The sequence below is a fragment of the Amphibalanus amphitrite genome, unplaced genomic scaffold, assembly GCF_019059575.1.
Source record: "Amphibalanus amphitrite isolate SeventyFive unplaced genomic scaffold, NRLGWU_Aamphi_draft 000480F_arrow, whole genome shotgun sequence".
Taxonomy (NCBI): Eukaryota; Metazoa; Arthropoda; class Thecostraca; order Balanomorpha; family Balanidae; genus Amphibalanus; species Amphibalanus amphitrite.
In genome coordinates, this window is record NW_024881974.1 from 64,379 (window position 1) to 75,546 (window position 11,168).

At 51.5% G+C, this 11,168-nt stretch overlaps 1 protein-coding gene across 2 annotated transcripts; it reads left to right on the forward strand.

The window, feature by feature from the left end:
- Window positions 1–941: 941 nt before the first annotated feature.
- On the forward strand, window positions 942–6,446 carry LOC122392291 (GPI mannosyltransferase 4-like). 2 transcript variants are annotated; one of them, XM_043386982.1, is made up of 3 exons: window positions 942–1,278; window positions 3,280–3,435; window positions 3,834–6,446. In XM_043386982.1, the coding sequence occupies exons 1-3, from the start codon at window positions 1,218–1,220 to the stop codon at window positions 5,555–5,557; spliced, it is 1,941 nt and encodes a 646-aa protein (XP_043242917.1). In that variant the 5' UTR covers window positions 942–1,217; the 3' UTR covers window positions 5,558–6,446. The 2 variants fall into 2 exon arrangements, with proteins under 2 accessions (XP_043242917.1, XP_043242918.1); XM_043386983.1 differs by having other exon boundaries at window positions 1,255–1,368.
- The last annotated feature ends 4,722 nt before the right edge of the window (window positions 6,447–11,168 follow it).

Sequence of the window (11,168 nt, forward strand, 5' to 3'; positions counted from 1 at the left end):
GTCCACTGTGCGTTTTCAGGCGCGCTCGATAAAACACCCAGGCCTGGAGAAAGTTGGAAGGGCGATTTTCTGATCCTCCTTACCACAAAATGACCCTAAGCGAAAAAATGCCCGCGGGGCGCTGCCAACGCGTGCCAGCGGCCCTGCTAGTAAGGGCGAAAATCAATGCATGTATATGCGGAGCACACCCTTAGCGCTACGATGGCTCCTTGGAGACACCTGGAGAAACCTCTGCCGGCAGAAGGGTCAGGTCCCTCGCAGACGGCGCGGCACGGCGGGAGCTTAGCGGGTGGCCTAGCCGGAAAGAGGATAAAAATAGCCGACTGGCCCGACCCAGCGAGGGGTAACCGAAGGGTGACCAGGAGTGAATGAGGGAACATACACGCGGTACCGAGCAGCCGATAACAGCACCGGACGATTAGAAAGTCATAAGTCAATGCTGTATTTTAGGCGTAAGGAAGCATCCATGTAGACGGGCGGACTGTCTCCAGCTCTTCCAAGTATTGCTAATATCTTGCTCCAACGAGCGTTGGCACGTTGGAAGTTTTATCGACCACTGGGGCTAATGTTAAAATGCCAAAACCAAAGAGGGGCACGGTGCCCTCCCCGTTCCGCCGCCTATGATTCATTTATCATATCTGCTTCCATTTCGCAAGCTGTTGATAGTCAGCCGCGACCTGAGCCGCGATGTGCGGACTACAGTCTCATTGGGCCTTGCTCGTGACCACTGGCCAGTCATATTTTGGGGTGATAAATGATAACCGATATGAATGAATGAACTTATTCATCTCCGATATGTTTCCGTGTTCATTCAAGTGACATTGCAAATGATAATGTGAATTGTATGATAGGTTAAGTAACCTTTTGAGGTTGCTTTAGAAAAAGATCCGATCTTTTTCTTGCTTCGTCCTCGAGACAAAGGGCGCGAACGTGTTTCTGGCAATATCTGCAAGAAATTGCTTTTAAATTAGTAGCAGCGTTCGCCAAATCGATACGGAAGGAATGTGGCGCAGCTGCTTCGTTTCCAGCGCCCTCCGTGTTTTGGTGCTCGGGGACTGGGGTGTCCGTGTTTTGCGTTGCAAAGTTCAGTGAATTTTTGATATTTAAGAAAATAAAGTGCATTTCAAGTGAGGATAGGTTCCGGCCTGAGTTAAATATTATCTTGTGGGAAACAAGTGGGATTTCGGATGCATTTGTGACTGAGTAACAAGATTGTCATGAAGGCTAAACAGCCAACATCAAAACCTCAAAATGAAAAAGCCAAACTAAATCATTATGGTGAGTAAAATATGAGTTATTTGTGTTTTGCTGTCAGTTTTAATCATTCTTTATGAAGTACCATAGTGAAAAACTTGACTTCAACTCTGGGTATGATTGCCATCAGGAAAGTCTGTTTGGTGAGCTTTGGTTTTTTGGTTTTGGTTGTTACTGTTGGTGGACATAACACATAAACCTACATAATTTACATATAAATAGGACTTGCTACTTTTTAAAGTCATATTGATGCACGTCTATTAATTTCATTTAGTTACATATCTTATTGTGCTTTGTGAAGATAAATTTGTTCTTGTGCAACTGCAAGGCATGTAACATTGCAGCTCATTGTCCACTTCAGGCAGAGTTCAAATTAATTACAGTTAACCCTCGCCGGCCGAGGGGGGGGGCGGGTGCCGCCCCCCCATAGGGTTTTTTCGCGATAGCTCCGAACACGCTGGCGATAGCGAGCTGAAACTTGGCATACCTGACCTTTGATCCAAGCCGCATCTTTTGACACCAACCGCATTTTTGGGTCAGGTCAGGTCACTGACCTATGACGTCATAAGTGAACCTCTGCACGGTCTTCAGATGTCGCAACTTCGCAACGCCCTCACTGCCAGAGGAGATGTCACAGGGAAATGAAACTTGCAAGATCTAGTATCCATTATGAGTCCCACAACTTGTATATCTCGGATTTTTCCTAAAGGTCATATGAGGTCAGGTCATTTTCGTGACCTCACCATTATAAGTCAATGGGGAAAAATGAAAACTGCTATTCTGACGCCGGGAACGATCTCCAACTATCTCAAGCACACAGAATCGTGATTTTATGCACTCCTTGCAAGGTTAGATGCGTCACTTTTGCAATGTTGACCTTGCGTGACGTCATTTATGACGTCATCAAGGTCATATTAGTTTTTCGTCAATAACTCTTGATCAAATTGAGCTAGCGAGTCGGGAAAGCCACCAATGGACTCAGGAAGACCTGCCGAATCGAATGATATGCGACATGACCTCTTTCGACCAACTTCGTGACCTGGGGGTGCTGACCTGACCTTGACCTGAGGTCAACACCCCAAGTTGACCTGACCCGGACAAAAAGTATATCATTCGACGCGCCTGAGCAAGACGAACACGATGCTGCCAAAATCGGCGCTCTGCGGCCGTTTTTTGCGAAGTTATTCACCAAAAACTGAACCGTACCTTGGGGCACTTGACCTGACCTCAGAGGTCACCGGTTGACCTAGGACCTTAAAATCGGGTACCAATCTCTGCGTCTCGTAACGGCGCACACGCTCGTTTTTTCCGCGACGCGCTAGCTCCACCAGGGGCGAAACGGCGAGGGGGGGGTCGTACCCGCCCCCCCCCTCGGCCGGCGCGTATGTAGAAAACCAATAGGTCCGGCGAGGGTTAACCCTTTTTGCTAGATATTGATTAAGTGCTAAATATCATTTACTTTAATTGAATTTGGACCTCAGTATTATCTGAATTCAGTCGGCTGGCTCATGGCTGGCCAGCTGGTGACATGTTATAGCTTCCGTAGGTACTTATAGATATAAGCATGGCAGTAGATGGACATAAACACAAAAAATGGCATTAGTGGAGAAATTGATAAATATTACAGTTATTTGGTCTTTTATATTTAGCATTGATATACAACAAGCTCTAGTGCCATCATATGGCAGAAGCTGGCAAATAATCCAGTTAGGTAATACTGTGGCCAGAATTTGTGGGGACTATGCCCCAATGGTGTGTTTCAAACTAACTTTCCGGGCTCACCAACTGGCATAACTTTCCAACTATTTCTTCAGATTTTTAGGAATCCTCTTAGGTATTTTGTCTTCTTATACACTGCTGTGCGATTTCAAGCAGTTTTTTTTTCAATTTGTTTCATTTTCTCTGAGTGGTAAATGACAACATTCATATGTAGGTAATTGTTTCATGGTTGAATGTGTTTGATACTTTAGTTAGTAGGAACCTTGTGAATAACTGTATTTATTAATATCATTCCACCCATTTCAGGCTACAGCTCCAACTCTAAAAACATGCTGATGCTGGGTTTCGATGAACTAAGCCCACTCTATGTTTGCTTGGTTCTTCTGAGGTTCCTGCTCTGCATTATCCAGACTGGCTACATTCACCCAGACGAGTTTTTCCAGTCCTTGGAGCCAGTGGCAGGTAAGCAGCTAGTATGTGCATTGTGCATTGCCTTTTGCTTAACAGGTATATTTAATGAGTCAAGCTAGAGTGCTTTCATTTTACCATCATTTTCACACCCACAATGTATGTATATTTTCATATATTTTGACCATGCCTACCCTTTTTAGTTAGATGACTTATGAGTTATTGAATGCTTGTTCATCAAAATGATGTCTTCTTGCCACTTGGTTTTTAAGTGATCATTGGTGATCTGATGTGCTGCTATCCCAATTTAAGCTAGGTCATCAATGTATTTCACTAAAAGGCATCGGCAATGAATTTGCCCCATTATATTGTCCAATGCCTAAATTGTCCCTGTCCGACATGTAATGCCTGCGATCAGTGTGCAGTTCTGAGACCCCCCCCCCACGTTGCAGGCCAGTTTCTCGCTGTGAACGTGACGGTGCCGTGGGAGTTCTCCTCTCGGCTGCCGATCCGCAGCTGGAGCTCGCTGCTGCTCAGCTCTGGACTGCCAGTGCTGCTGCTGCGGCCCGCCAGCGCCGAACTGCTGCTGGCTGCGCCCCGGCTCTGGATGGCCCTGCTCTCGCTCTCCGTGGACGTGTGTGTGGCGGCCTGCGCGCGCCTGCTGGGCCGGCCGGCGCGCCGCTGTCTGGAGGCGCTGGCCGGCAGCCACGTGATGCTCGTGTTCGCCACGCGCACCTTCTCCAACGCGCTGGAGCTGGCGCTGCTGGCTGCCCTGATGCTGGTGACGATGCGCAGCCTGGCGGCGTCGGGCCGCGCGGCCGAGGCCGAGGCGCGCCTGGAGCGCCGGCTGGCCGGCTCCCAGTACACGGTGCACCGGCTGCAGCTGGGCGAGGCGCGCGCCGCCGTGCGCCGCGCCGCCACCGCACACTGCGCCGCCGTCAGCGCGCTCCTCTGCGTCGGCGTGTTCGTGCGGCCCACGTTCGTGCTGTTCGCCGCCGCGCCGCTCCTCTACTGGCTGTTCCGCGGCGCCGGCGACGAGAAGGACAACCTGGTGCAGATGCGGCTGGTGCGCGTCGTGCCGATCTCGCTGGCCCTCGTCACGGCCATTGTCATCATGGACTCGATGCTGTACGGCTGGATGTCGTTCGCCAACCTGATCGAGGGCACCGTCACCCTGGACCACGTGGTGCTGACGCCTTTCAACTTCATCGTCTACAACGTCAAGTCGGCCAACCTAGCCTCTCACGGCGACCACTGGTGTCTGACGCACACGCTGGTCAATGTGCCGCTGCTGTTCGGTAGCCTGGGCGTCATCGCGCTCGGCTCGTTCGTCCTGCACCTCAAGTCGTTCGCGCGCCACCTGCTCAACCTGGACCTGCACGTGACGACGTCGAGCGCGTTCCTGTCGGCCAGCTTCCTGTTGCCGCTGGTGCTGCTGTCGTGGTTCCCGCACCAGGAGCCGCGCTTCCTGCTGCCGCTGCTGGTGCCCGTGGTGCTGCTGTTCGCCGACCGGCTGGACGCCTCGCCGGGCCGCTGGCGCAACACGCGCCGCTTCCTGGTGCTGGCCTACTACTGCTGGAACGCCGCCTGCGTGCTGCTCTTCGGGTTCGTGCACCAGGGCGGCGTGACGCCGGCGCTGGCGGCGCTGCAGCGCGCCCTGCCGGCCGCCGGCGGCGCCACCGTCGTCTTCAGCCACACCTACATGCCGCCGCAGTCGCTGCTGCTGCGCTCAGACGTGGAGCTGCACGACCTGGCCGGCCGGCCGCTGCCCGAGGTGGCGCGCCTGCTGACCGACGTGACCGGCGCCAGCCGCGGCCGGCCCGTGTACCTGGCGCTGCCGGCGCCGCTCGAGGACCGGCTGACGGCGCTCACCAGGAGCTCGCTGCGGCTGCGGTCGACCCGCCGCTTCTGGCCGCACCTCAGCGTGGAGGCGGCGCCGTCGTTGGGCCAGGTGGCGCACCAGTGCCGGCGCGACTCGGCGCCGCGCGCGCTGACCTGTCTGCTCGGCGGCGTCGGCCGGCAGCTGAACCTGGTGCTGTTCGAGGTCACTGCCGTGTCACCGGCACCCACCGCCGCGGCCCGGGACTCGACTCGCGCCGCGCGCACCAGGGCACCGGAGCTCCACGCGACGGAGGAGGACGAGGAGATCGGGACCGTCGGGATCGGCGCGGCCTAGCTCAGCTCGGTGGGTCGCCGCGCGGCTGGGGCGACTCAGAGTGGCCGGGGGGCTGATCGGTCGCCTGAGGACAGGGCAGTGGCGCTGGAGCGACCTCAGTGCGGCTGGTGGTGTCTGCCGCCTGCTGCAGAGACCCCCAGCTGCAGCACGTCGGGCCGTCCGCTCGACGAGGGACGGGTGTGATCCAGGCCCGTTTACTCACAGTGTCTTATGCTGGGTGAGGCCGGCTAATTATTCACACATTCCACCAGCCATTCTTCTGAGCACGTCGAGCTGTAAATGCTCTGCCGCTGTCCGGACCTGCGCCTGCTGAGCACTTCATCACCTTCACTTTGGTCAGGTGGCCACACACATCTGTCTACGGCCGTGTGGTCCCGGGTTGTGCTGGGGCCGCGGCGCTGCTCGCCTCGAACGGACCCTTCCCGCTGCTGCACAGTCAGCGCCTGTTTCGGAGTGCCGGGACCTCAGCGAACTGACGTTTACACCGGCTCTCGAAGGAGCCTTCACTCAAAATTATCAGTCGCCGCCGCTGCAGAAGCTAAATGATTTGCAGGTTCAGGTCATGGGTGGTTCGCGGGTGCTGTAAAATCATCGCTTGTGTTATTCTGTTAGTTTTTAGAAAAATGCTGTGAGGCATCGAGTTGCGTTGCTTTTGTGCATACCAGCCACGGCATAGCGCTTTGTCCAGATCTCAAAGATTACACATGTTTTGCTTTTGTATCGTGATAGCACATTCTAGTCAAGCTGTTTCCGTCTAATTGAGCTTTGTGCTTCACCGCACGACACAATAAGCCCTAGGCTATTACAATTATTTGTCGTCTTCAAGTCATTGGCTGAAGTGATTCAATGCATTTTACGATTAATATATTTCGAGTGTTCTAATTGCTGTTCCCTGCTTTTTTCCATTTCTGCCAACAGGGCTGCGTTTGCCTCTCGTAGGATAGTTGACGCTTGCCTGAGAGGCTCTGCACAGGTGTCGTCCTTTTTCCGTAATAGCTCGTAGCTAGCTAGACGCATCGAAACCGCGCTTTCAGTGCATTTAGCTTCATTCGACACCTTGTGTCCGAAGGAAACTTTCGTAGCTTTCTTAGCTGTGATATCAGGCTAGCCGGAAATGACGGAACAGTGAATCGGTCAGTTTTAATTTAGAATGGTATACTGACGGCATTCACTGTCACGAGCGCAGTTTTCAAGCCGTGTGAGGGTGGGGGAGGTGGCGTTTTCACACCTCTCGTTTTTTTCTCTGGCGAATTGACTGCCACCTGCTACCTAGCTGCTGTCATCTGAAAAAAACTGCTGTGTGTCTCGGATTTTGGATATCGATCCGGTCAATTTCGCGACCTCCATTATATCAATGTAAGTGTAACTGCGCCATTTAAGAAGTCTTACTAAACAGTAAAAGCTCAAACATCGTGAAGCAGGTATTGGAATGTGTCACGCAACGCCCCATCCTGAGTTCATCTTAGGAGGAAGGTCATAAAAGGTCACCAGCAGTTTTTTTACGAAAACTTTTATTAGACCGATGAAACCTTTTGCATGCGTTCAGCTCGAAGATATGGATCGACTGATATAAACATTGTCTTTTTCAGTCATGTTATGACCTTGACATTAGGTCAACTTTCCAAATTGATTTTTTAAGGTCAAAGTATATGTCGGTCGATGCGTCTCGACAAGATGCAATGTCGATAAAAATCAATGTCGCACAATCTTTGTGTCTGAAATAGTCGCCCAAACAAACTTTTCCGACAAAACCGTCCATTTGGATGGTTTTCGCCCTGATGCGATTAAATCGTTGCTGAGGAGTTGACACAGAAATACCAGTAAAAGAGCCATCAAATGTTTTTCAGCGATAGTGAGATGGCATTGTTTTCGAAAAAAATGTTAACTTTTTGTTTTAGTAAGGGAATAATCGACTAATTTCAATCCAAATTTCTTAGCAATCAATGAAATAACTCAACTCAGTCTCAAATCCTCACATCTCGTAACCTTCCGATGTCTGCAAACAAGATTGTCGATAGTGTTTGCGAGCTGGAGATGCGACTATCAGTTTGGTTTGAGAGAAGATCCCTAGCATCTTCGTCGTGTTGCATTGCGCAGTGTCTCGATGAGCCCCTAGGAGGCGGACTGTGCCGCAATGGCACCGCCGATGGCTATTAACCCCCTCCAGCTCGGCACAGGGCCTATTTTAACATGTTAACTGGGGGGGGGGGCAAATGCCCCCGCACTCAACAGAATTGCCCCCCCCCAGTCGTCGAGATTTGCCCACTATAAAAATGGGCATACAGGAATAGGGTGACAAACATACTACTGTGACTTGTTCTGCAATGGATGTCAAATGAGTCAATCTGCAAGTAATGACCAGTGGTGGATCCAAGGATGGGTCATATGGGTCATGACTCCCCGCCCCCTTGGGAACCGGGGACATCACAGGCCTGCCAGGGGCACCACCCGCCTGTCAGGGGCACCACAGGCCTGTTGGGAGCACCATCGACCCAGCAAGAGCACCATAGGTCTGCCAGGGGCACCACAGACCTGCCAGGGGCCCCACCGACCTCGCAGGGGCACCTTGGGCCTGTCAGGGGCACCACTGGCCTGTCGGGGGCACCACAGGCCTGTCAGGAGCACCATCGGCCTAGCAAGAGCACCGTAGGTCTGCCAGGGGCACCACAGACCTGCTAGGGGCCCCACCGGCCTCGCAGGGGCACCACCTTGGGCTTGTCAGGGGTATTTACCACCACAGGCCCGCCAGGGGCACCACAGGCCTGCCAGAGGCACCACAGGCCTAGCAAGGGCACCACGGGCCTGTCGGGGGCACCTCAGGCTTGTCAGGGCAAAGGGACACCACAGGCCTGTCAGGGGCACCACAGGCCTGTCAGGGGCACCAGAGGCCTAGCAGGGACACCACATGCCTGGCAGGGACACCACCGGCCTCGCAGGGGCACCTTGGGCATGTTAGTGGCACCACGTGCCTGTCGGGGACACTCCAGGCTTGTTAGGAGCACCACAGTCCTGTCAGGGCCCAGGGGCACCAGCGGCCTAGCAGAGGCACCACCGGCCTAGCAGGGACACCACCGGCCTCGCAAGGGCATCATGGGCCTGTCAGGGGCACCACGGGCCTGTCGTTGGAACTTCAGGCTTGTCAGGGGCACCACAGTTCTTTCAGATGCACCGGCTGCTTAGCACCATGGCACCATGTTTGGCCGGGATCGCGATTCGGCGTATGTCGCCTCGCATTAGCCGCGTGTTTGCAGTCTTTTCGTGGTTTCAAACGTTCAAACATGGGATATGATGTTGCTCCCATGCATTAGGGTGGGTGTCAAGGTCACCGGAAGGTCAGGTCATTTACCTTTGATGACCTCGGTTCACATTTTCGAGTTTTATATGTTTCTAGGCTAGTTTTTGGAGCTGAATTCGAATTTAGCAACCATTTGACCGTTTACGAAGTAGTTTTGGTGCCTTTGTAACATGTTACGAAGCTGTCAGACGCGGTTGCCACCTATAACTACGAATAGGGTAGAGTGGGGCAAAGCGCCCAGGGCGGGTCAAACGCCCACCCCTCTTTTTTATGAAGTGCTCGACTTTTCGAAGAATTCTCGATAGCCATTTTCAAGAACGAGCAGGAATCTACTTTTGCCCCCTTTTTCGGTTCTATAAGTGGGTTGTTCTGGACGTAAGATAAAGATTAGTTTATTTCAGACAATTTTTAGAAATTACATGTTTTCATACTACTAAAACTTTGTCTGATAGAGATTAAAGTAGGCAATGAAATTTAGCTACGCAGAACCTGCGGATTTAAGCTATGTTTTGATTATTTACTGGTTTGCAACACAATCGTCACACGCTTAATTTTGGTGGACTTCGTTTTAAATGTGCTGTTGGGGTAATACGCCCACTTTGGTGTGGGTCAAAACGCCCATCATGGGCGTTTTACCCCTAATGGGAGTTATACAGTACGGGTATTTGCGAACATTTTTGGCTGAAAGTGAGTGTCGGGATACGTTTCTAATGCTCAGGATTCTTATGAAATATGCAATATACTGGTTAGTATCGCTTGGAACAATTTATTCGCACGAACTAATCTCCGCTCTCCAAGGCGGTGACAGCCCGTTGACTGAATGAGGAGTGGGGTGGTAACAACAGTGTTCAAGATGTGTTTAGTGGTGTAATCTATCGATTTAAAGTCAAACGAAATGAGAATGGATAAATACTGCATTCTTTTGTCAGAGTACCGAGCGTGTAATGAAACGTTCAGGACTGGGCGTTATGCCCCACTCATATGGGCGTTATGCCCCATGGGTGGGGCAAAACGCCCGATTTGTAGTCCTCTCAATTTGGATGGCATATCTCAAAAACCATGCATGCCACTTGTTTCTGATGTGTTATTCAAAGAAAGACAAGGTAATGAGCTACCAGATCAGCTACCTAGTTGTCTTTCAAATTTGTAAGATAAAGAGATACTGGGGCTGGAAAGTTAGGGTGGGCGCTTTGCCCCACCCTACCCTACCCGACAAAACCCTTACCTACTGGTTGAACTGACCTGACATGACCCGACCTGGCCTAAATGCATGAAGACATCATCTATGATCATAACTAACATGATATTCGTGATCAGCACCCCGAAGACAAACATAGCAGCCACCCTTTACGACGCTCTAACAGGTCCCGATTTTCCCGACTTTTGGGTCATTGACCTGACCTGGAAGGTCAACCGATGACCTAGGACCTTAAACTTGGGTATCATCGGCTTCCTCTCGTCACGGGCAACACGCTCGTTTTTTCCGCGAAGCTCTAGCTCGATCAGGGGCGAAACGGCAAGGGGGGTCCAACGCCCCCCCCCCCCATATACGTTCGCAGCTGGAAAAACACCAATACGGGCGAGGGTTAATGGATTATTAAAGACAGTTTTCCAGGTTGCCCCCCCCCCCCAGTCAAATTCCCTTAAAATAGGCTCTGGCTCGGCACCACGAGCTTATCAAGTCGGCCGTCCCAGCATAGCGATCCTGAGAGCACCGTCAAAGCTGCTCCACTAGGCCGGCCAAATTACCCCGCATTGCCATTCTGAAAAGTTTCGCCTATACAGTCGTTACGGTTATACGAAAATAAATGAAATTACTCTTGAAAACGCTGAATACACTAAGCAATGGACCGCAATGTCGAAATGTGTCTACAGCCTGAAATCTATATGCTATACAATTTTTCGAACGGAAGCAAAAGTTACCATTTTCAAATCAAATTCATGCTTTATTGATTTTGACGAAAATTACGAAAGGGAGATCTAAAAAAAATCCACGGATTAGTTCGACCAATGACACATGAATAGAAGCTAGAATTATTTCATTCATTTTTGTCAGATATCGTAAAGGTGGGGGCGGCCAAATTATACTGCCGGCCAAATTACCCCATCCTCCCCTACACAGGTTGATGTGGCTCGGGCTGGATGTAGGTAATATTAGTGTCACCCTTAACGCTTTCCCATAGACACATTGTCCTGTTGTTTATGATCTACTGTTGCTACTCCTCAACCTATCACGAGATGAAGTTGCATTTGTGAGGAACGTGTAATCTTTGCAACCCGTCACGAAAAGGTCTATAATACAAGGCCATACGTAAT